This window comes from Nelumbo nucifera, chromosome 3, assembly GCF_055504915.1.
Source record: "Nelumbo nucifera cultivar China Antique chromosome 3, China Antique-T2T, whole genome shotgun sequence".
Lineage (NCBI taxonomy): Eukaryota > Viridiplantae > Streptophyta > Magnoliopsida > Proteales > Nelumbonaceae > Nelumbo > Nelumbo nucifera.
Window position 1 is genome coordinate 105454139 of NC_142651.1, and position 25767 is coordinate 105479905.

Consider the following 25767-nt stretch of genomic DNA (forward strand, 5'->3'; position numbering starts at 1 on the left):
AGGGAAACCGATGGTGTTTCCCATACTGACATGACTCACACTATAGTGATGATAGGCGACTCAATGATGGAACAAGTAGTTTGAGAGCTTTGAGAGACGGATGACCAAGCTTACAGTGTCATTGGAAAGGAGTAAGGAAAGACTAAAGTGCTACTGTAGGGCTACCACCATCAAGATAATACAATCCGCCCGTTTCATGCCCTCTACCAATCTTTTTTCCTGTCTTGAAATCCTAAAAAACACAAGAAGATGGGTAAAAGGGAACAATTGAGAGATTTGGTTAATTTACTAACAAACATAATATTAAAAAGGAAATTTAGGCACATATAAAACAGATGATAAGGATAAAGATGCAACATCAATGTTACCAACACTACAAATGGCTAAAGTAACATTGTGTGAGGTGGAGGATTGAGAGAGGGAAGAGAACGCACTTGGAGTCCTAGTCATATGATCGGAGGCTCTAGAATCGATAATCCAAGGAGAGGGTTTGGATGCCAAACAAGCCATACCTGAGTGAGCAAGAGTAGTTGTGTTTTTCTGGGATGTAGCCTGGAGAAAACTCTCATATTCATCACGGGGAACACTCATTATCTCTATCCTAGGAACAAATGTAGAAGATGTTTGATCAACTTGCTGGTTATTACCTGCTTCACCACCACTTGTTACAGCATGATTGGCCATGAAGAAGGTGGGTCATGTAGATCATAGCGGAAGTTCACTGTATGTCCCTTCATACCACAATAGATGCACTTCCTAGGACCATTACCTCATCCTCTACATGACCTCCCCATAAATCTCGAGCACCACTACCTCCGCCACCTTGGCTAAACATAGGACCACTACAGCCTCCTCTAACTCCATGACCACCACCTCGATTTCCATGGCCTCCTCTTCTTGCTACGACACATGCTCACCTATCAGAAGTAGTATTGTTTTCTATAGGTCTAAGTGAAATCCTATGAAGTCGAGCAAACACCTCCTCAAGAGAGGGAAGAGCAGATCCCCCCAATATTTGTTCTCTAACTGGCTCATATCCTGACTTCAAGTCCACCAAAAATCTAGTCACATCAATCTGCTCTCTTTGTTGTTGTTGAATTTTAAAATCTAGAGTTTAAGGGATGGTAAACATTGAGTTCATTCCTGAGACTTCTCATACTAGCATAATATTCTTCAAGACTTTTGATTTCCTTGTTGCAAATTGAAATACTCTTGGTAGAGCTATCCTTGTGTTATCTTGACTAGAGTAGAGTTTCCTAGCATGATTCCATATCTCCTTGGCTGTATCAAGAAACATAAAGTTTACTATTTTGGACTCCATACTATTCCACAACCATGTCATAATTTGAGAATCTTCCTCCTCCCACTCACTATACCCTGGAGATTCAGTTGAGGGTTTCTCATCCTTCACATGCTTCACCTTTTTCTTAGCCCTATGAAAAACCTCCACTGATTTGGCCCAGGGCACATGATTCTCACCATTAAGTTTGATTGATGTCATTTGCACACTTAGAAAATCAGGGGTTATCATCATATTTGATTTTTTATCACCACTAGTCTCTCCTATTGTTGTCATAATGCTGTCTACTCAAAACTGTCAACACCACCAGGTCAACCACTACTGTTCTACTACCAACTCACAAGAACTAATTGTCACACACAAAAGAAATATTACCTGGGCATTACAGCAGTTCACCTACCTCCTAATAGCACCTTCCAACCCACATAGTGAGGAGAGACATGCAAGAACCATACCTAGAATACATCAGCAACTTTCTCCACCACAAAGTTCAGCCACAGTTTCAGTCAGAATTAGTGCTGTCAACTGACCAAGGAAAAAGCCCTCTTGACTGCTCAAATGAGGGTCCAAACCACCAGACAAACCACCACTTGATCACTAGGTCTGTCACTCATCATGACAGCCATTCACAGGGTGCTGAAATAGGGTTGCCACAGCCTCTTCAGTCCCTCAACTCGACCCAGAAAAGAAAGGAGGGAAAAGAGAAAAAAAACTGCAGCTGTCTTCTCTTTTACAGATCTGAAATAGGGTTGCCACAGCCTCTTCAGCCCTTGTGTTTCAGTCATAGGTTGAAAGAAAGAAGAGGAAGAGGAAGAGAAAAGAGAAAGAAGAGATTGAGAGAACCACGGTCTGGACTGGAGAGAATAATCTCTCCCCTAGCTGACCCAAGCTTATATAGATGTGATAGTATTACAATGACTAATATGCCCTTACTTAAGTGTGGGGACATCAACTTAAAGTAAGACAAAACTGACAAAGCACAACTTAATAAGAATATAAAAGACCAAATTGCCCCTGTTTAGTTGACTCGAACAGATCCCATGTCATTTGAACTACACCCACCCCTCCCCCCTTCCCCCAAAGGAAACATTGGTTTCATACCTTAACTATGTTCTTATTCTGTAGTTGGAGTGCCTTTGGCTGTCACCATCAACATCATCCTCATCCTCCTCCTCATCATCATCATCTAAGCTTTATCCCAACTATATGGGGGTGGGTGTAGTTCAAATGATATGGGATCAAGGTATAGGCCTCATCCTCCTCCTCATCATCATCATCTAAGCTTTATCCCAACTATATGGGGGCGGGTGTAGTTCAAATGATATGGGATCAAGGTATAGGATCCACTAAAACAGCATAGTAAGTCTTTCCTTTGGAGTAATACTATTAAATAGTTTACTTATATATTGTCTACAGATTAGACAAAATATGCATGTAAGTTCTTTACTTTCATATCTCTATTGAAGGTAGCCTCTGTGTGAACTTGCTTTTTCTTACACCCTTGTTTGGTTTTCCTAGTTGATGATTCTAGTTGATGATGCCGGGGGCGCTTTTCCATCCATAAATCACTCCCCATGGTTTGGAGTCACACTTGCAGACTTTGTGATGCCGTTTTTTCTTGTCAGTGTTGGCTTTTCCATTGGTCTCGTATTCAAGGTATTTTGAACTTTCACCTTTGGTTTAGAATTACCCTATTTACTTTGATTTTCTTAAGAACCTTAATAATATACAGCTTATGCGCTCTTCCTACATGGAAATTCTTGGTTATCTTGTATTTTGTTTTTTATGTTTGAGATTGTTTGTTACATGTTTACTTACTTTGAACATCGAACTTTTTTAAAGGTAAGAGTTGCATTGCTATGCCTACAATTGGGTTTTTGTTTGGTTAATGCTGTTCATGACTATATTTTCTTTGTTGGTTTGTCTGAGGTTTGAATTGTTTGTATTGAAGTGGTTGGTGACTTGAGAAATTAGAATGAGTACGGAGAGATTCTTTGTATTTCTATCAAGGTTAGGGAGGGTGCTGCAAGCTTTTAATGGCTGCTTGTAGAGGGTCAGTTGCTTTGTTCTCATCACCTTTTTTTTGCACTCTTTTCATTTCTTAATAATCTATTTTAGCTTCACTGTAAAAAAAGAATGTGTGCATAGTCAGCTTGGCTTCTTATAAACCCAAATAACAGAAGTCTCATTAATCATGAGAAAGCCCTCCAGAAGCTACTCAATGACACTCTTGCTAGAGAAGAAGTATATTGGGCTCAAAATTCTAGGGTTGACTGGCTCAAGCTTGGAGATAAGAATAATAAATTTTTCCACACCACTGCAACAATTCGAAGAAACAAAAATAAAATTAGGAAAATCAGAAATGACAATGGTAACTGGGTGGAAGATATAGAGAATATCAAAGTTGTTCTATAGTGGTTTTGAGAAGAGATTCAATGCTGAGGGTACTATGGATGTTGACAATTTCATTTCGAATATTGGCAGTTGTGCAACAGAATCTATGAATGCTACCCTCTGTAAAGAAGTTTCGAATGAAGAGATCCACAATGCCCTTCTTTCGATGAAGGATATGAAGGCCCCCGGTCCAGATGGGCTAAATGCATCATTTTTCAAAAAGTTTTGGAATACTGTTGGGGATTCTTTTTGTAAAACAGTTAAAACTTTCTTCCATTCCAGGAAAATGAATGTTGAGTTAAATAGAACGTTTATTACTCTTATTCCAAAGTGTGATAACCCGGAGCGAATTAATGATTTTAGGCCCATTAGCCTATGTAATGTTATTTATAAGATCATTTCTAAAATTTTAGTGAACAGGATTAAGCCGTACTTGGATGACATTATTTCCCCCTTCTAGAGTGCATTCATTCCAAATAGACAAATTACAGATAACATTCTTATTGCTCATGAAATTATGCAGACTATGAAGAAAAAGAAAGGCAAGTAGGGGATGCTTTCATGTAAGGTTGACATGGAGAAGGCCTATGATAGGTTGGAATAGGACTTTATTAGGAGAGTTCTTGTTAAATTCGGATTCCATGTCAAATGGATTAATTGGGTTATGGAATGCATCACTTCAGTTTCCTTTCAGATTCTCATAAATGGTTCTCCCACTCGAACCATAAGAGCTTCTAGGGGTATTCGGCAGGGAGATCCCCTCCCCCCCGTATATTTTTGTCCTTTGTGCTGAAGCCCTTTCAAGTAAACTTCATATGGAGGCTGTTGGTGGCAAGAATGATGTGGGTTGTAAAGCCTTTAGGGGAGGTCCGACAATTCCAATTCTGCAGTTTGTTGATGACTGTATCATTTTTGCTAAGGCCTCTATCAGTGCTTGTCTCAAAATCAAGGAGGTTTTGGATAGCTATGCTAAAGCTTCTTGCCAGCTGCCTAATTATCTTAAGTCGACCATAACTTTTTCCAAAAACATCCCCAATAGGCTTCAGAAAGTTATGGCCAGAATTCTTAAAATTCCGATTGGGAGTAGGAATAGGACTTATCTTGAAGCCCCTATTATTGAGGGTAGAATTTCAAAAGATACTTTCAGACATTTGAAAGAAAAAATGACTAACAAATTGGCAGGTTGGAAAAAAAATTCTCTCTCCTTGGCAGGGAGATTAACTTTAATTATTTCTTCTGCCTCCATGGTGCCTCAATTTGTTATGCAATCCTTTAAAATTCCAAGTAGTATTGTTGCTGATTTAGAAAAAGAACAAAGGGATTTTATTTGGTCGAATGCAAGGAGCCAAAACCCCATTCATCTTGTCAGGTGGAGTAGGGTTTGTTCACCCAAAAAGTGGGGTGGACTTGGTGTGAGGAATCTCAAATGGTTAAATAAGGTCCTTCTTGCTAAATTGGGGTGGAAAATTTTAAATTGCCATGACAATCTATGGGTCAAGGTTGTGACTAATATATATCTTAATAAAAGCAATTTCTGGGATCCAAATAAAAAGAGTAGTTCTTCTTGGGCATGGAGAGGAATTTTGGGTTCAAGAGATCTAATTAAAAGGGGTTCAATGTGGAGAATTGGCAACGGAAAGAATGTGAATTTCTGGCTGGATTCATGGGCTGGTAATGACCCTCTGATTGAGCTAGCTAATAAGAGTGATTTGATTGGTACGGATTTAACTGTAAGTAGGGTAATTGACCTTGAGAGGAGAGTTTGGAATGAGAATCTCATAAAATCTATTACCAATCATCAGGTTTGGCAACTTATCAAACCTATTTTGATTCCCCACGGGGACTATGAAGACAAAAGAGTTTGGAAATTCCCTCTAGATTGTAATTTCTCAGTTAAAACAGCTTATAACGAGGAGTGTTGTTTTAATGGTGGTGAGAGTCTTGCTTCCAACTATCAAGTAAATTTTTGGAAACTTATGCTCCCCCCAAAAATTAAAATTTTTCTTTTTCTCTTGTTAAATAAAAGACTTCCCACAAAAACCAATCTCAATGCGAAGGGTTTTGGGATTGATCCAGCTTGTGTTTTTTTGTGGGGAAGTGGACATTGACCACCTATTTATCAAATGTGAAGTTTCTAAACAAATTTGGTGTAGATTAGAAGGGGAATTACCAGCTCCTGGGAACTCAGTGTCATCAGTTAGTCAGTGGTGGGCTTATCTAAGCAAGCCGAATGGTATCTTCAGGGATATTTTCCTTAGAGAATAATTTGCTTGTGTTTCTTGGTTCATTTGGAAGAATAGAAATAATAAATGTTTTAATGGAGGTTCCAGTGTAGAGAATATTATTGGTAGAGCTTTGGCTAACTGGAATGAAATTAAAGAGATATCTTCTTGCATGGGTAACATTAACAGTAAAATTATAACTCATGTTGAGTGGTTTAGGCCTGAAACTGATTGCATCAAAATTAACTTTGATGCTACTTGTTTGATTAATGGCAACTGTGCCATTGGGTGTGTTGCTAGGAACCATCAAGGTAAAGTTCTCGAGATCAAAGCGCTTGGGATAGGTATCACGACGATCAACCTTGCAGAAGTGTGGGCAGCATGGGAGGCCATTAATATCGCAATTGACTTCAGGGACCAATAAATCACCATCGAAGGTGATTATAAAATGGTTATAGATTGTTTCAATGGTCGTGTCTCGCCCCCGTGGAGAATGGGTAGTATCATTAGGGAATGTCGGAACCTTGTTGAATTTTTCAACTTGAATAAGCATACGTATTTGGGAAGCAAATCAAACGACTGATTGGTTAGCTCATAAAGCTCTTAACAACCGGGAGGCTAGTAAAGAGTTTAGGTCTTGTGATTTTAAGTTTATTTGTGATGCGGATGTAAGGGGAAGAGCTACCCCCAGGTTTGTGTAGCTCACCTTTTTTCCATAAAAAAAAACCCAAATTTTTGGACAGCATAACTGAAATTTTCAAACTAGGCTCCTGGTGATTGCTTTGGCCTATAGATTACCTTCTTCAATTTGCATACTCTCCTTTTGTCACCAAACAATACTATCCCAGGGGAAATTATTACAATTCAATACTTTACCTTCTTCAAAAAAAAAAACAAAAACCTACTTATACTGCATTTTTTTTTTTGCTACTAGAAGATCAACCAAGTCCTATGTGCCACTCTTGATTATCGTTTCATCCCCTCATCAATTATATTTTTCTATTCAGGTTTGCTTGCAGTTTAGCTTTTTAGACACTATTTGGAATTTGGACATCAAACTACGAGGAAACAAGCTCAAAAGGAAGGGGAAGATAAGGCATTGTACAACACAAAATGCCAACAGGGTAAATAGTACATGTAGGGGGAGCTGTTTATCCATTCCCACATAAATTTTGTAGGGGAGCTGCATTTCTATATATATAGATATATTGATACACAAGGAAGGTTCAATGCAGCATCAAGAAACACTAAAAAAATGAAGGTCCCAAGGGCTTCCAGCAACGAACTCCTAATCTCTCTGTAAACCTCTCTTCGCCAGCCAATCAGCCACACAGTTTCCTTATATATATATGTTGATATATATTGATACAGATAGATATAGATATAGATATATATTGATACACGTGGAAAGTTCAATGCCAGCGGGGCAGCGCCCTGCCAGCAACGAACTCCTTGTCTTTCTGTAAATATCTCTTTGCCAGCCAATCAGCCGCACATTTTCCTTCTCTGCATGTGTGCACGTATTCGATTCTTGCATGGGTGTTATGGGTCTGCTTTTCTATATTTCGTGCATCAGTTTACATTCTCTCATGTACTCTCTCTTATGATATATAATATGCTTACACTTTTAATTGTATGGAGGCCTGGCCATCTTAGATAATCCTTGGTTATTTCTATTTGAGATTGACATGGCATACTTGTATCTCAATACTTCTCCCACAATTGGAGTTAATGATCTTTGTGCTCTAATATTTAGATTTTAATAATATTTTTTTGATTGGTTATGATAGAAGAAGGAACTAATAAGCCAATGATTCTAGGACTTTGAAGAAAATTGCCTCAAAGTATATATATACAATTTTCATGGAAAAAATTGCCCTAAAGTAAAGATCTACACTTGTCATAGGTTACTTACAACTCAAGGGAAAAGAAGGTTTTTGTGCATGGAGGCTTCTCAGGATGCATCTTAGGCTTCTCCTTGAGGATGCTTCTGTTCTTTCACCTCAAACTAGAGAGAGATTGCAAGTTTAAGTTTCTATAACATGAAAAATCACCACTATTTATTGATGGATTTAGCTCAAACCAATTTATGGGGCATAGAATCTAAAGTTTTCATGTTAAAGTGAGATCTATAGTTGAGTCATTGTTTAAACTCGAGTTCTTCTAGTTCTAGAGAAGTAAAACTCTTCAGTATAAACAATTGTTTGAATTTCAAGAATTTTAGAAATAGTTATAATTATAAATATTCGATAACAATTGGAAAAACTAGAAAGGATAGAGTCAGAAATGAAGTCATACGAAGGAACCTAGGAGTAGCTCCAATAGGTAATAAAATGAGAGAAAGTAGGCTAAGATGGTTTAGTCATGTGCATAGAAGACCATCTACAACACCCATAAGAAGAAGCAATCTGTTGCAAGTTGAAGGGGCTAGAAGGGCTGGGGGTAGACCAAACAGGATGGTAACAATTTAACCTGGCTGAAGAAAAAAGTTTGAAGGAATTGTCCACAAAATTCTAACTGGACTGGACTTAGAAAATTATGAAAACTCATAAAACCATTCATAAACCCTTTCCCTGTTGATGAGGTTTGGTGCAGAGCAATCCCTCCTAGGGTTGGTAGTTTTTGTTGGGAAGCTTATCTGGAAAGATTCAACGCTGGTGATCTACTCCAAAAGAAGCGACCCAATACTTGCTTGCCACCCCATTGGTGTGTTCTATGTAAAGCGGATGGGGAGACTGGTTTTCACCTAGTGGTGTCTTGCCATTTTGCGAGGTCAATTTGGGAATGGGCTTTTTCCCTCTTTGGATGTAGAGGGAACCCTCCATCAGATCTGCAGGGCCTTTTTTCCCCTTCTGTTTTCAGGTGGCGTAGGAAAAGGGGAAGGACTATGTGGAGAGGTTTGAGGGCTGCAGTATGTTGGACAATATGGGAAGAAAGAAACTTCAGGATATTCTCAGCGGCTGAGAGAGGGGTGGAAGAACTGAAGGCTATCATTCATTTTAGGGCTGTACAATGGCTGAAATCTTCGGAACTATTCACAGGTTACACAGTGGATGACATGTTGAGGAAGTGGGGTGAAATAGCAAAGGGCACACAGACCAAGTCAGTAATGAGTGTCTTGGACAACTCCACCTGCTGGGTTCATGAAATTAAATTTTGATGGGAGTAGTAGGGGGAACCCTGGACAATCAGGGATTGAGGGTGTCTTTAGGGATGAGAATGGGATCATTTTTGCCTTGTTCTTAGGCCCAATTGGAGTGGGTGACTCCCTTAGAGCTGAGATCTTTGCAGTTATGGAAGGAGTCCAGAAAGCCAAGGAGATGAACATCAGAAAACTCTTAATTGAAGGGGATTCGGAGGTGGTGATAGGGTGGCTGAATGCAGACAACAATGGTTTATGGAGGTACAGTAATCAGAGGAGGAAATTTAAGTGGCTGGTGCGGGAGATGGAAGTTAAAATGTGTTGGGTCAAAAGATCAGCCAATTCTCTAGCTGATGGTTTAGCTAAACAAGGGGAAGAAAAGGATTCAATGTTTTGGGCTAAGTTGTAATTTTTTGTCTCCACCTATTCTTTTGTTTTCTTGATTGTACTTGGAAGATAAGTGTGTTTGTCTTTTTTATGTAATCTCTTTGGTGAATTAATGAAATTGTTATTGATAAAAAAAAGCCTAAAACCTTCAAAAAAATAGGAAAAACCCATTCTAAATCCTCTTTTTTGAGTGATTCAAAATCTATAGCTATCATTGTGGATATACTTTCATATGATAATAGTTTAAAAATTAGTAAATTATCAAGTCCAATGGTATTTTCGAAAATAGCCATATTGCAAGTTCTGAAGATTTCTCATATCTCAGAATGTTCCACATTGAATATCTCTGATCTCTCATAGTTAGTCCCCAAGAACTAGTAGAAGTCTGCAAATGGAAAAAAAAAACATCAATCTTGACTTGAGCCAGCCTGAAAAGGATGTGGTGTCTACAAACTTCATATGGGAACCAGCAGATCAAAGCATAACAAAATGGGAAAAAAAAAGAAAGAAAAGGAAAACAAAGACTCTTTGACTTCCTTTAGTTGATGACTTTAAATCTTTTATTTTATTAAATAGATGATGGAACCACTTAAGAAATGTGCTTCATAATTATTTGTTTTGTATCTCTGATTAAGCTTTTAACTAGTAACTTTTGTATAAAATTTCTGAATCACATTAACCACTTTGACCTTTTTAACTAATAACCCTCTACTCGTGATGTTTTTGATCTTTTAGCTGGTTGTTAATCTTGATAAATCATCAAACATCAGTTTGCCTTGCATGATCACCCCCCCCCCAAAAAAAAAAAAAAAAAAAACCCTCAATTTGCCCCTTTGCTAACTTTCTCAGATCTTTATATGCTGCAATCTTGGTTATGATTTATGAAGTTGTTAGAATTGATTTGGTCCTAGGAGGCTGGGACACATGGAATATGCCAAATCGTCCAAATAGAAATCAGGGTAGGCTGATGTTAACTGGAAAAAAGGGAAGGCTGATGGGATGATCATCTCCCTCACTAAGCCATTTTCCGGTTTCTGTGGGATTGTTGTTCTGGGAGCAGGGAATGATAGGGAAAGAGGGTCATCAGGATGCATTGAGTGGATTGCCACCTTTTTCTTTCTCCTCTAGTTTACTCTCTTGCCTTCTGTGTCTGCTCTCGTATTGAGTAATGACTTTGATAGGCTGTCTTGATGTCAACTACATCTTTGCTGCATGGGTATTTGGATAAAATAATATTTTTTTTAGAATCATGCAATCCTCCTTGCTTGGCTTGGCTCTGAAGCATGGGAAGTTTGCCAAATGTTTTTTGACAGAGCCCTATTGGGGCCCCCTCCTCCCAGCAGTTCCTCCAGACATCTGACTCACCAATGTATGAGACATGATTTCCCATAGTTACCTCCATCCCTGCCACATGCCACTTCGTTCTGTTTTTCCTCTACTGCAGTCTGGCCTGCCCCAAAGTAGTTTCTTCCTAATCCTAAGCTGATCTCACCCATGTGGTTGGGCTAATTGCCATGTGGATGCCTTGTTCTTGGGTATTCAGAAATTCACCTCTGACAGAAGTTTTCTGTACAATCTTTAAAGAAGATTTTCTTATTTTCCTTTCGTTTCCTTCCCTGATAATATAATGAATTTTCATTTAGAAAAAAGTAAAGTACATTACATGAACACAATATCCTTATGTTCTTGTGGATACGTTCCTGTTTATTAAAATATATACTTCAATCACTTATTGTTTTTTAGCATATCTTTTTGACTGGCTGTAATCATGATCTGTAACATCATTCAGAAAAAATCTAACAAATGCATTGCAACGAAGAAAGTTATTCTAAGGACAATGAAGCTCTTTCTATTGGGTTTGGTGCTGCAAGGTATGAATCTTTCCACCTTAAGAAGACCTTGCATGAACTTGTTCTCTCAACTTCATCTCATGTGCATAAGTCAAAATTACATAAATGTGAAGCATCTCCAGTGTCTACAATTACTGCAATCCCTTTTAAAGCGACCAAGTCCAATGTAATCAAGTAATGCCCTAATCTGTTTGCACTCTTAGAAAGGTGATTATAATTATCAACAGGCTAGTAATATGAGTTTTCATTATTTATTAAGTGGCTTTTATGCCGTCTTTATGCTGGTTTCATCCTAATGAGGGATAAATCCATTTAATTTTTAATGGTAGTTGTGATTTTTTATTTCTCTGGTTAAATAAGTAGTACATACAATCAAGGTTCAAAATTTTGATATGTATCAGGCTGTATCAGCTGATATGTATCATATCTGTGGCTTCCTGATACACCCTTACAGAGGGTGTTTTGGGGTCTGACCTGGTTCAGGGGGTAGAAGGGCCTTAAACCGACCCCTCTGAACCAGTTGGAGAAGAAAAACTAAAAAATAGGTGAGCCACGATACAGGCCGATATGGCCCTACTGGTGTATTGGCCTGTATCAATATTTTGAACCTTGTGTACAATGTATGCCATGATCATCCCGTGGTTTAGCCTAGTATTACTAGCCACCTTTCATGATATGACAAATTCCTTATGGGACCAAAATTTGATTTGCTAGTCCATCTGTTAGACAGTTGGTAGTTCTGGTGATAGATCCATTAATTTCATGTTTTCCCCAACATATTCCAACCACTGACCCCTAACACTTACAGTGAAGTAACTTATTTTCCTAAATTTGGGTTAATACTTATTTCTTTATTGGTTGCTACTATTCCTTGTAACAAACTTGTTAACTGAGCATGGCTTAATGATTGTTTGTTCATGTTTTTCATCTTAGGTGGGTACTTCCATGGGCGTAATCATTTAACTTATGGAGTGGATGTAGACCGTATACGTTGGCTGGGTGTCTTACAGGTAGTATTATCAATTAATCCCTTGTCTGAAAAATTTTCTTTTATGTTGCTAGTTTATTTAATAGAAACTCTCAATGTTCTATCACTAATTTTTCATCATTGAGAGTAAGCTTTGGTCTTTGTAATTGTGAGCTGAATGCTGTATTCGAAGTAGAGAAGTGAAGAAGAAAACCACTGGTATGCTGGAAAATGTCGAACTGAACTGCCCAATCGACCAGCTATTATTTATATTTGAATGTAGTACAATGATACAAGAATTTACTGGAATGCCCCTGATTAGTGATGGGACACCCAGTTAACTTAAAACCATTAAACAGGCTTAGGCCCATTAACCCAGGCCCAGTTACATGATAACTTAAGTATGGGCTAATAAGACTCTTATCAGCCGAACACTCATACAAAGAGACTTGGTTCTAACATTCTAACACTCTAACACTCCCCCTCAAGCTAAGCATGGATATCAATCATGTTTAGCTTGCCAAGTAGGTCTCTGAACTTTGTTGCTGCTAGTCCTTTAGTTAATACATCTGCAATTTTAATCTCAGATGGTGTATAAGGCACACAGAGTTCTCCTGAAACAATTCTCTCTCTGACAAAGTGTCGGTTAATTTCAATATGTTTTGTCCTGTCATGCTGCACGAGATTGTTGGCAATGTTGATAGCGGCTTTATTATCACAATACAGCCTGGGAGGGCCCTCAGCCTTAATACCAAGCTCGTTAAGAAGAGTTCTGAGCCATAAGAGTTCAGCAACCCCGTGTGCCATAGCTCGCTATTCTGCTTCTGCACTTGATCTAGCCACTACATTCTGCTTCTTATTGCGCCATGTGACCAGGTTCCCTCCTAAGAATGTACAGTAACCTGAGGTTGATTTTCTGTTTCCAATAGAACCAGCCCAATCTGCATCAGTGTAGGCTTCAATTTCAAGTTTGTTGCTTTTCTTAAATAGGATTCCTTTCCTTGGGCAAGTCTTTAAGTTCCTGAGAATTCTCTCCACTGCTCTCATATGAGGGGTCTTTGGCGAGTGCATGAATTGACTGACAACATGCACTGCATAGGCAATGTCTGGCCGAGTAAGGGATAAGTATATCAACTTTCCTACCAATTTTTGGTACCTCTCTTTATCACAGTATTCCTCACCCATTGATTCTTGTAGTCCATGGTTCAGTTCTATTGGGGTGTCTACTGGCCTGCACCCCATCATGCCTGTTTCCTGTAGGAGATCTAACACATATTTCCGCTGACATATGTAGATTCCTGTCTACATATCTTCCCAAGAAAATATCTCAGGTTTCCCACGTCTTTGATCTCAAATTCTGAAGCTAAGAACTCCTTCAGCCTCTTCATCTCTTCCAAGTCATTTCCGGTGATCACCATGTCTTCCACATAAACAATGAGTGCTGTAAGTTTGTTATCCTGTCTCCTTGTAAACAATGTATGATCTGCACTACTTTGAGTGTACCCCACTTTTTTCATAGCCATACAAAGTCTCTCGAACCATGCCCGGGGAGACTGCTTCAAACCATATAATGCTTTCCTTAGTTTACATACCTTCTTTCCAACATCATATCCAGGTGGGGGTTCCATGAATACCTCTTCATGAAGATCACCATTTAGGAAGGCATTCTTCACATCCAGCTAATGAAGTTCCCAAGAGAATTTTGCTGCTAGTGACAGTAGAACCCTGATTGTGTTGAGCTTTGCTACTGGGGGAAAGGTTTCCTTGTAGTCAATTCCTTCCTTTCGTGTAAATCCCTTTGCCACAAGTCTAGCCTTATACCTTTCGATTGACCCATCTTCCCTGTGCTTTACTGTGAATACCCACTTGCACCCAACAGTGCCTTTCCCCTCTGGCCGGTCTACCAATTCCCACGTTCATGCTTTCATTAGGGCTTTCATCTCTTCATTCATGGCTTCTTTCCACCTTGGATCAGATGCTGCCTATGAGTACCTGGAAGGGACACGAACAGAGGAAAGAGCAGGCACAAAGGAGTGATAGGCAGGAGATAAGTGTGAGTAAGAAACAAAATCAGCTATGGGATGCCGGGTAGTACAAGAACGAACAGTCTTATAGAGAGCAATAGGAAGATCCAAATCTGAAGTGTGTGGGTCAGAATTACCTTGGATTGCAGAGACAAATTGATCTGAGTTCAATTGGTTGTAATCATGAGATTGAGAGCCCTTCTTCCTTCTGCTGTATGTAAGTATCTCTTTCTCTTGTTTACTGGAACCTTCAGAAGCATCAGCCGAATCTGGAGAAGTAACTGGCACAGTGGGAGTCTCACTAGGTTGACCCAGAATGTTACAGCTAGGAGTAGTGGAAGGTGATGAAAGGGGAACAAAAAAGAAGGGAGAATGAGAATCCTCTTCCAACCCACTACTCTCCCCCAGAAGAGGATTCTAAGAAGACTGGAAATAGGGTTGAGACTCAAAAAAGACTACATCTCTGGTGACATATTTTTTCTTGGAGACAGGATCATAACACCTATACCCCTTTTGCGTAGGAGAGTACCCCAAAAATATTCCCTTTGTAGCCTTAGGATTCAGCTTGGTTTTCTTTGGATCCTTCACATGTATGAAGCATGTACAGCCAAAAACCCATGGGGGAAGAGGAAATTCTGGAAGAGTGGGACACAAAACAGAGAAAGGAGTCTTCATACCCAGTACCTTAGATGGCATCCGATTTATTAGGTATGATGCAGTGAGTATAGCTTGAGACCAATATTGCTTGGGCACTTTGTGCTGGAAAAGTAGAGCTCGAGCTATCTCCAATAGGTGCCTGTTCTTGCGCTCAGCAACCCCATTTTGCTGAGGGGTGTTAGCACAAGAAGATTGGTATAACATGCCTGCATCTTCCATGATTGAGTTCAGAGATCTTTCAAAGTATTCAGTCGCATTGTCTGACTAGAATTGCTTAATCTTCTTGTCAAATTGTGTTTCAATCATCTTGCAAAAGGCCATAGTTATCCGTGGCACTTCATCTTGTCCTTTTAACAGATAAATCCATGTACATCGAGAATAATGATCAATAAAGCTAATAAAGTAATGGAAGCCATCAATGGAGACAAATGGTGAAGGTCCCCAAACATCAGAATGAACTAAATCAAAAGGAGCTCAAATTTCATTACTAGAAGTTGGATACACACTTCTACATTGTTTTGACATTTGACACACATCACAAATTAGACTCTGACTTGGAATTCCCTTAAACAATTCGGGTAACAACATTGCTAAAGAAGAAAAAGACACATGACCTAGCCTAGCATGCCACAGGTGTAGCCTATCTGTTGACTCCACACTTTCTGGACTAGTAGTAGCAGAAGCTTGTAGGGCTAAGCTGATGTCTGCATCAAAATAGTAGAGGCCCCCATACTCACGACCACTTCCAATTGTTCTCCTCATCAATCTGTCCTGAAAGACACAATGAGAAGGAAAAAAGGTTTTACTGCAATTCAAACTTTTTGTAAGTAATGAAACAGACAAAAGATTTGAGGTAAGAGTAGGAACATGTAGGACTGATTTAAGAGAGAGGTCCTTGCTTAGGTCAACCACCCCCTTTCCAGAGATGGTGGAGAGAGACCCATCAGCCACTCTCATCTTATCCTGCCTAGACAACCAATGGTATGAAGAGAATAAGGAGGACATATTGTTGGAATGTTAGAGTGATGTTCGACTGATAAGAGTTCTTATCAGCCCATTCTTATGTTTAACTTATCTTGTAATTGGGCCTGTGTTAATGGGCCTAATCCTGTTTAATGATTTAAGTCATCTGGGTGTCCCGTCGCTAATCAGGGGCATCCCATTAATTTCTTGTACCTTGTACTTCATTCATCTATAAATAAAAGACTGGTCGACTGGCTAGTACAGTTCGACATTCTCTTCATTTCAGTGGTTCTCTTCTCTTCTTTGCTACTTCGAGTATAGCTCCTCAGATTACATGGTATCAGAGCATTAGCTCCTTCCTGGTTTCAGCAGGCGCACTCTCTTCTCTTGTTGTCTTTGCATCTTCTCTTTTCCTTTTCTGGGTTGCTGTAGTAAAGACCTAGGAGTGTAAGAGAGTAAAGCAAGTTCGAACCTAGGGTTTCTCTTGGTTGTAGGACTCAAGGGAAGTAAGACCCAGAAGTAGATGTCCTACTAGGTTATTTCCAGCAAGTAGTAGCTATTGGTCTACTAAGAGAGGTCTGTATAGGACAGACCTAGTTGAGGACTGATTTCAGCAGTCCTAGCACTAGCCGAAAGGGGGAGAGCTTCCTCTACAGTCACAGCTTCGGTGCTTCAGCAAGACTTGCGCAGAACAGTGGTAAAGACTTAGCCTCTTCTACAGTTGCAGCTTTGGTGCATCAGCAAGACTCTTACAGAACTGTGGCAACTTCAATTACAGATTTTTCTTCAGGTCGGTTACCAGCCCTACTTCTGCACTGCACAGTTGCAGCCTTGAACTTTTACCAGCACTGTGAACTGGTTCAGTTACAGACCTTTACTTACTACTGTACCCGAACTGTGAACACTTCTACCAGCACTGTGAACACTGTGACCACTTCGGCTACAGCACTGTGAACAACTCTTGGACTAAAGTCAGGATGTCCTCACTATCGGGTGAAGTTTCCTCTAGTGATAACAGACCTGTCACAAGGTCCTCAAACCTGAAAAACCCTAATCTGCACAGCTTGCAGATTACAAGTGTGCTGCTGGATGAATATAACTTCAGAGAGTGGTCTGTCTCAGCAATGCTGTTCATTACCTCTCGTGATCTCACCGGCTATTTGGATGGAGACAAGAAACAACCAGAAATTGGCAGTCCTGAATACACCGTGTGACGCAAGGAAAATGCCACAATCATGTCTTGGTTGCTGGCCTCCATGACTCCTTGGGTGGCCAGAACTGTTCATCACTTCCCTACACCCGCTAAAATTTGGGAGAAAGTATCTAAGACATACGGCCAGAAAAAGAACAATGCTAGAATCTACAAGCTGAACCAAGACATTGCAGCCCTAAGGCAAGGAGACATGTCCGTGGCAACATACTTTGCAACACTGGAAGGCCTCTGGGAAGAGCTTGACCACCACTTGATTTTGGATTGGGAAAATGCCAAGGATAAGGAGAGGCATGACAAGCAGATTGAGGAGGGCAGAGCCTTCAAGTTTCTGGCGGGCCTTGACCCTGTATATGAAGGTATAAGGTCACAGATTCTAGGGAGAGATGAATTACCTGAGCTTCACCATGTCTATTACCTGGTGAGGAATGAAGAAGTAAGGAGAAAGGAGATGCAAGTTGATTCCCAGACACAGTCAACAGAACTACCTGGAGAACATTCAGCCTTAGTCTCCACTAAGGGGAATAGATTTTCAGACAAAAAGTCCCTCAAGTGTACCCATTGTGGTGGTGAGAAACACACAAAGGAGAAATGTTGGGTCTTGTACCCTCATCTGAAGCCAACTGCTTTGAGAAAGGACAAAAGGCAACATAAGGGCCACACAACAAGTGGGAATCTTGCCACCAACAACAGTAGTGACAACTCACAGAGTACTCAGACAGTGTCCTCTTCCACCGCAAGGCAGGTTGCCGACTCCTCTGGACCAAGTACTTCGAGCCTCACAGCTAGTGAGGTAGAGGTTCTCAGCCGGGCATTAGCCCGCCTGAAGAACAATTCTTTAGCTTCCACCTCTCTTGCCAAATCAGGTGCAACCTCTGCATTTAGTGCAACTAGTTCCATTAATTCTACCTCTTGGGTGATTGATTCCGGAGCCACTGACCATATGACGCATATGTCCTCTTTATTCTCTACATATCATTTGTTGTCTGGCCAGGATAAGATGAGAGTAGTTGATGGGTCCCTCTCCACCATCTCTGGAAAGGGGGTGGTTGACCTAAGCAAGGATCTCTCTCTTAAATCAGTCCTACATGTTCCTAGTCTTACCTCAAATCTGTTGTCAGTTTCAAAGCTTACAAAAAATTTGAACTGCAGTATAACTTTCTTTCCTTCTCATTGTGTCTTCCAGGACAGATTGACGAGGAGAACGATTGGGAGTGGTCATGAGTATGGGGGCCTCTACTATTTTGATGAGGATGTCAGCTCAGCCCTACAAGCTTCTGCTACTACTAGTCCAGAAAGTGTGGAGTCAATAGCTAGGCTGCACTTGTGGCATGCTAGGCTAGGTCATTTGTCTTTTTCTTCTTTAGCAATGTTGTTTCCCGAACTATGTAAGGGCATTCCGAGTCAGAGTTTAATCTGTGATGTGTGTCAAATGTCAAAACAATGTAGATCAATGTATCCAATTTCTAGTAATGAAATTCAAGCCCCTTTTGATTTGGTTCATTCTGATGTTTGGGGTCCTTCACCCATTGTTTCCATTGATGGCTTCTGTTACTTTATCAGTTTTATTGACCATTATTCTCGGTGCACTTGGATTTATCTGTTGAAAGGACGTGATGAAGTTCCTCGGATAACTATGATGTTTTGCAAGATGGTTGAAACACAATTTGATAAAAAGATCAAGCAATTCCGCTCAGACAATGCAGCTGAATACTTTGAAAGATCCCTGAACTCATTCATGGAAGATGCAGGCATGTTACATCAATCATCATGTGCTTACACCCCTCAGCAAAATGGGGTTGCTAAGCGCAAGAACAAGCACTAATTGGAGACAGCTCGAGCCCTTCTTTTCCAGTACAATGTGCCCAAGCAATATTGGTCTCAAGCTATTCTCACTGCATCATACCTAATAAATCGGATGCCATCTAAGGTACTGGGTATGAAGACTCCTTTCTCTGTTTTGTGTCCCACTCTTCCAGAATTTCCTCTTCCCCCATGGGTTTTTGGTTGTACATGCTTCATACATGTGAAGGATCCAAAGAAAACCAAGCTGAATCCTAAGGCTACAAAGGGAATATTTTTGGGGTACTCTCCTACGCAAAAGGGGTATAGGTGTTATGATCCTGTCTCCAAGAAAAAATATGTCACCAGAGATGTAGTCTTTTTTGAGTCTCAACCCTATTTCCAGTCTTCTCAGAATCCTCTTCTGGGGGAGAGTAGTGGGTTGGAAGAGGATTCTCATTCTCCCTTCTTTTTTGTTCCCCTTTCATCACCTTCCACTACTCCTAGCTGTAACATTCTGGGTCAACCTAGTGAGACTCCCATTGTGCCAGTTACTTCTCCAGATTCGGCTGATGCTTCTGAAGGTTCCAGTAAACAAGAGAAAGAGATACTTACATACAACAGAAGGAAGAAGGGCTCTCAATCTCATGATTACAACCAATTGAACTCAGATCAATTTGTCTCTGCAATCCAAGGTAATTCTGACCCACACACTTCAGATTTGGATCTTCCTATTGCTCTCTGTAAGACTGTTTGTTCTTGTACTACCCGGCATCCCATAGCTGATTTTGTTTCTTACTCACACTTATCTCCTGCCTATCACTCCTTTGTGTCTGCTCTTTCCTCTGTTTGTGTCCCTCCAGGTACTCATAGGCAGCATCTGATCCAAGGTGGAAAGAAGCCATGAATGAAGAGATGAAAGCCCTAATGAAAGCATGAACGTGGGAATTGGTAGACCGGCCAGAGGGGAAAGGCACTGTTGGGTGCAAGTGGGTATTCACAGTAAAGCATAGGGAAGATGGGTCAATCGAAAGGTATAAGGCTAGACTTGTGGCAAAGGGATTTACACGAAAGGAAGGAATTGACTACAAGGAAACCTTTCCCCCAGTAGCAAAGCTCAACACAATCAGGGTTCTACTGTCACTAGCAGCAAAATTCTCTTGGGAACTTCATTAGCTGGATGTGAAGAATGCCTTCCTAAATGGTGATCTTCATGAAGAGGTATTCATGGAACCCCCACCTGGATACTTTCTCCCAAATCTTGGTTCAGCCTGTAGATTCTAGCATTGTTCTTTTTCTGGCCATATGTCTTGGATACTTTCTCCCAAATCTTAGCGGCTGTAGGGAAATGATGAACAGTTCTGGCCACCTGAGGAGTCATGGAGTCCAGCAACCAAGACATGACTGTGGCATTTTCCTTGCGCCACACAGTGTGTTTAGGACTACCAACTTCTGGTTCTTTCTTGTCTCCATCCAAATAGCCTGTGAGATCACGAGAGGTAATGAACAGCCTTGCTGAGACGGACCACTCTCTGAAGTTATATTCATCCAATAACACGTTAGTGATTTGCAAACTGTGCAGATTAGGTTTTTCCTGGCTGGATGACCTTGTGGCAGGTCTGTTATCCCTAGAGGAAACTTCTCCGGATAGTGCAGACATGCTGACTTCAGTCTTGACTGGTCAAAGAGTTCAGTGCTGAGCAATCTAAAGCTGGCAGCCCCCTAGGTAACTTCACTTGAGCTGAAGGAGCTCGGGTACAGCAGTGGTGAGGGGTTTCGGACTGATAACCAACCTGAACTTGGAGCTGTTTACCACTTTGCTGTGCTGGTTTTGCTGGAGCTTCGAAGCTGCTGTTGTAGGGAAGCTCTCCCCCTTTCGGCTAGGGCTAGGACTGCTGAAATCAGTCCTCAACTAGGTCTGTCCTATACAGACCTCACTTAGTAGCCAAATAGCTACTATTTTGCTGAAGAAGAAACTAGTAGGAAATCCACTTCTGGGCCTTACCTCCCTTGAGCCCTACAACCAAGGGAAACCCTAGGTTCGAATCTACCTTGTTCTCTTACAACCCTGTTTTTTTCAGCAACCCAGAGAAGAAGGAATGAGAAAAGAGCAGCAAAAGAAGAGAGAGTAGAAGCTGGTGTGCCGGCTGAAACCCTAGGTTCGAATCAGCTCTGATACCATGTGAGCTGAATGCTGTATTCGAAGTAGAGAAGTGAAGAAGAAAACCACTGGTATGCTGGAAAATGTCAAACTGAACTGCCCAGTCGACCAGCTATTATTTATATTTGAATGTAGTACATTGATACAAGAATTTACTGGAATGCCCCTGATTAGTGATGGGACACCCAGTTAACTTAAAACCATTAAACAGGCTTTAGGTCCATTAACCCAGGCCCAGTTACATGATAACTTAACTTAAGTACGGGCTAATAAGACTCTTATCAGCCGAACACTCATACAAAGAGACTTAGTTCTAACATTCTAACACTCTAACAGTAATATTGTGAGGGTAGTTTGCTAATGCCTAGATTGAAATTTCCAACCATATTGTCAACTTCCTACTAGAATTACAGATGAACATATAAATTTCAATTTACATAAGTTTCAATACCTCATAAACATAAGACTGAAAATTGCAATTATTTATCGAAACTTAAGATCTTAGCTTTTAAGTAAGTAATTGACTAAAAGAGTAGAGGAAAAACTAAAAGATAACAGGAGGTTTCCTGCATTCAAGATTACCTTGTTTACATGTATTTTTTCTTTACCAGCCATGGGAATAGTATTATTAGAATATACATTTTTAAGTGTATTCCTATAAAATACTTAATTGTGTAATCAAATTCAGCATTGAGTCCAGTATATTGACCTGCATCCTTGCTCCCCTTGTTCTCTTTTATGTGCAAATGTAATTTTCAAGAAATCTCCTAGCATCTCCAATGGTTTATTGATGGGTGAATGCAATGCATCACAGAAATTTCAATTAGATGCATGAAACCACTTCATTTGGTCTTGTCACTGGAGTCTAGATGAGAGAAAATGTCACTCCAACTCCAAAGGGTGCCAAACCATCATAGAGAATTAGTGACTTGAGGGCAAAACACATGGGTCTATTGAATAATTTTAGCTCATACATGGTGGAAGTGGAGTTTGTAGTCAGAAGCAACAATAAAGACTTCAGTTGTGTTTGTGTGCATCCTCAAATAAATTGATTTTATTATGATCTCCAGTTCTCCATTGCACTTTAAGAACAGAGGTTACCATCTAAAAGCTATTTCCACTTATTGAGAAAAAGATAGAAGTGAGATTATCATAGGATTTCAAGAAGTGAACTTTCTAAAGAGCGGCAAAGGCTGGTGTAATACACTTAAGTCCTAAGTGAACTTATCTCTCTTAAATTCTAAGATGAAGTGATCTCATTTTGCTTGGCATCATCATCTTCATCATCATCATCCAAGCCTTATGCCAACTATACGAGGACTACATGAATCCTTGTTTTGCCATTCTATTCTGTTTATTTGCTTGGCATCTTCCCAAATAAAGAAATATTAATATTTCTCCCCTACATAGAATGCTAAAATGCAATGGATTTTTAAGTGCATTTTAATTTAAGGGGAAACTGCTTAAACCTCCCCTGAGATATCTGACAAATACTTAAACCTTCCTTCTGCTTTTTGAAAGGATTCTGACATCCCTTGCCAGGTGATGTCACTAGACTAATAGTACCCCTTCATTAGTTGTCCTTCATGCTCCATTTGCATGTGATATTACATGATCGTTATCATCATCATCATCATCATCCAAGCCTTATCCCAACTATATGGGGTTGGCTGCATGAATCCTGTTTTTCCTATCCGTTCTGCTTATTGCCATATCCATTGTTGAATTATTGGTGCTTAAATCATTTCTTACTACTTCTACCATGTCCTTTTCGTCTATCCCTTGCTCTTCTAGCCCTTTCGACTTGTAACAAATCACTTCTTATGGTGCTGTTGATGGTCTTCTATGCACATGACCAAACCCATCTTAGTCTACTTTCTCTCATTTTATCACCTGTTGGAGGTACTCGTAAGTTCCTATGAATGACTTCATTTCTAATCCTATTTTTTCTAGTTTTTCCACTCATCCATCTCAGCATACACATCTCTGCCACACTCATTTTCTGGATGTGCTGTTCCTTGACTGCCTGAAATTTTGCTCCATACAACATAGCTGGCCTTGAATTTTCTCTTTTATCTAAATGGTATTGGCCTATCACATAAAACTCTAGCCCTCCATTTTGCCCATCCTGCTCTAATTCTATGGGTGATATCCTCCTCGGTCTCTCCTTTGTTATGAATTATCGAACCAAGGTACCAAAAAAGGTCACATTGAGTTATTTCTTGGTCTTCAACCTAAGTGTACCCTGATTTGCACTCCCATTGTTATTAAATTTACATATGTGCTGTTTTGCTTCTACTTTAAAACCTCTTGTTTCTAAGGCATTTGTCCATAAACTTAATTTTGCATTTAATCCTTTTTTAGTTTTAGCAATTAAAATAATGTCATCAGTCCTGGGGATCTCCTCCTAAGCGTGTTTAGTCAATTCATCCATGATAGTGCAAATAAATAAGGGCCAAGTGTTGAACCTTGGTGAAGGCCCACCTTAACTATAAAGTCTGATGTTTCTCCCACAGGTGTTCTTAACATTGGTTGTTGTACTCTCATACATATCTTTAATTAGATCTATATACATATTCTGAACCCCTTTCTCTTCCAAGACCCACCATATTATTTTTCTAGAAACTCTACCATATGATTTCTCTAGATCGATGAACACCATATTGAGATCTCTCCTTTTCTCTCTTAACTTTTCCATCAATCTTCTCAAAAGCAAGATAGCTTCCATGGTTGATCTCCCTGTTATGTTATTTTGAAAACCCACTTTTGTCTTTCCTTTTTTTTTTTCTTTCCTCCTCTTCTTCCCATCCCTGTTTCTCTTCTTTTCAACCTCCCTTGAAGTACACATTTAGATTTTATTAAAACCCAAAAATACCTTTTATTCATCTTTCTCCCTCGTTAGAAGATGAGGATTTTTTTTTTGGGTTCATCTCCCTGTTGTGCATGATCTCCCTGTTGTGCATTTTTGTGATTTGCAAGATAGAACATGATCTCCCTGTTGTGCATTTTTGTGATTTGCAAGATAGCTGGCAGAGATATGTGAATGCTATGAATGAGATTCTGGACAGTGTTGGCTGTAGGATTACGGGGAAGGGGAGTATAGCTAGCGCATCTTCTACACTGAACACCTCCTTTGACTGAAATTGATGATGATCCTCTAATTCTACATAGAGCACCTCCTATGTGGAACTCTTTTTTTGATTGGAATTTCCCTGTACCCTCCACTTATTTTCATTTCCAAAAGGCAGAGCTCCTCCTTAGACCGGAATTGATGACCTGATACCAGGTCATAGAAATATCTATCTTTCATTCTAGCAGTAATACGATGGACTTGAGTTCCAAGAAGTCCCAAGCTCAGCTTTTTTTCTCTCCACATTAACCTAATGTTTTTCCATACTCACAATGTGGCATTACCAGACCCTTTTGAACCTCACCAACTGAACCCATCTTAGCTTCATCTTCCTTTCTCTTTCAATCCCCACATTGTTGTGCATATTTTATGTAGTTTTTAATTTAAATTACTATGTCATAAATATTTGCATTCTGTGAGAACATGATGACATAAATATTAGAGTGTTTCTTTGATTAGACTCATGGATATCTTGGAATCTTGTATTTGAATAATTGAATTTTCTATGTGTAGTGGTGGCGATTTGGGCACAATTAATAAAAAAGAATTTTTTTGAAAGGACAAAACTACTGCTATTAATTACTTTTTGTCATTTTCATAAATAGGGTACCTTCTATCTCTCTCCAGGGACGTATCTGGTAAAATGGGATTTTCCCAAGTTGGCACCCATTTTGTATATTTTTAGGTTTTGGGAAAGTTTAATTTTCCCTTATCTTTATATTTGCATATTTGCAGATGAATTATCCCAAGATTCATAAACAAATTCCCTGTATGGCTTTGTTCATTTTCTCATGTACTTATCTTCTTTTTTTCATTAATCCAAATATATCAATTAGCTTTGTTAAAGATGAACAAGAACATCCATGTATGCATGCATATTCACCATATGCCTTTGAAGTTGGATATTCCTATGCACCTTCATATTACAACTTTATTTAATGTGATGATCATATGCATACAATAAAAGCCAGGACAATTCAGGGACAGTGGCAATTGCTTTATTTTCATGTGTCTATAAATATACTATGCATTAGTTTGATGAATAGTACAGTGAAGATATTACAATTGTCGGATGTTTTTGCAATATGAATTGTTTGTGCAGCTTTTGAGGTTCATAAAAAAATTGCTTGTGCAGTTTTAATTGTGTTTCTATATTCTACAGAGGATATCAATTGGTTACTTCTTAGCAGCAATTTCTGAAATCTGGCTTGTGATCGATATCATAGTGGATTCAGTCGTGGCTTTTGTGAATAAATACTACATGCAATGGTTGGTAATGTTTATTATTCAATTTATTCTCCATAAGTTATTGCCACACATGAAGAAAATCAATATAATCGACTTTTGACTGCTTGGCGTATTTATGTCACTTAAGTTTGAGGATGTTTCTATCTTTTTTGTATATTTAGTAGTGGCATAATGGTACTTTTACTAGCTTATGTAACCTAACATGTAAATAAAATACAGACAGCTAATGGGTGCAAATTCTTCTGTTCCCTTTTAGTCTTTTACATGCTCTCTCTTTCTGTATTCTTTTATTATTCTACTCTGACTTTTTTTAATATATTATTCTTTTTT

The 25767-nt window shown here is 39.5% G+C and overlaps 1 protein-coding gene across 4 annotated transcripts in view; it reads left to right on the forward strand.

Annotated features, from left to right (window-relative positions):
- LOC104598844 (uncharacterized) overlaps positions 1-25767 on the forward strand; it is a 63100-nt gene that overhangs the window by 4641 nt on the left and 32692 nt on the right. For 2 of the 4 annotated variants that reach the window (XM_010261086.3, XM_010261088.3), the window contains exons 2-6: positions 2819-2956; positions 6924-7040; positions 11235-11316; positions 12229-12305; positions 25352-25458. In XM_010261086.3, the coding sequence (XP_010259388.1) occupies positions 2819-2956; positions 6924-7040; positions 11235-11316; positions 12229-12305; positions 25352-25458 (521 nt within the window). The remainder of the gene's footprint in view (positions 1-2818; positions 2957-6923; positions 7041-11234; positions 11317-12228; positions 12306-25351; positions 25459-25767) is intronic. The other 2 variants (XM_010261087.3, XM_088900095.1) reach the window with 1 other exon arrangement.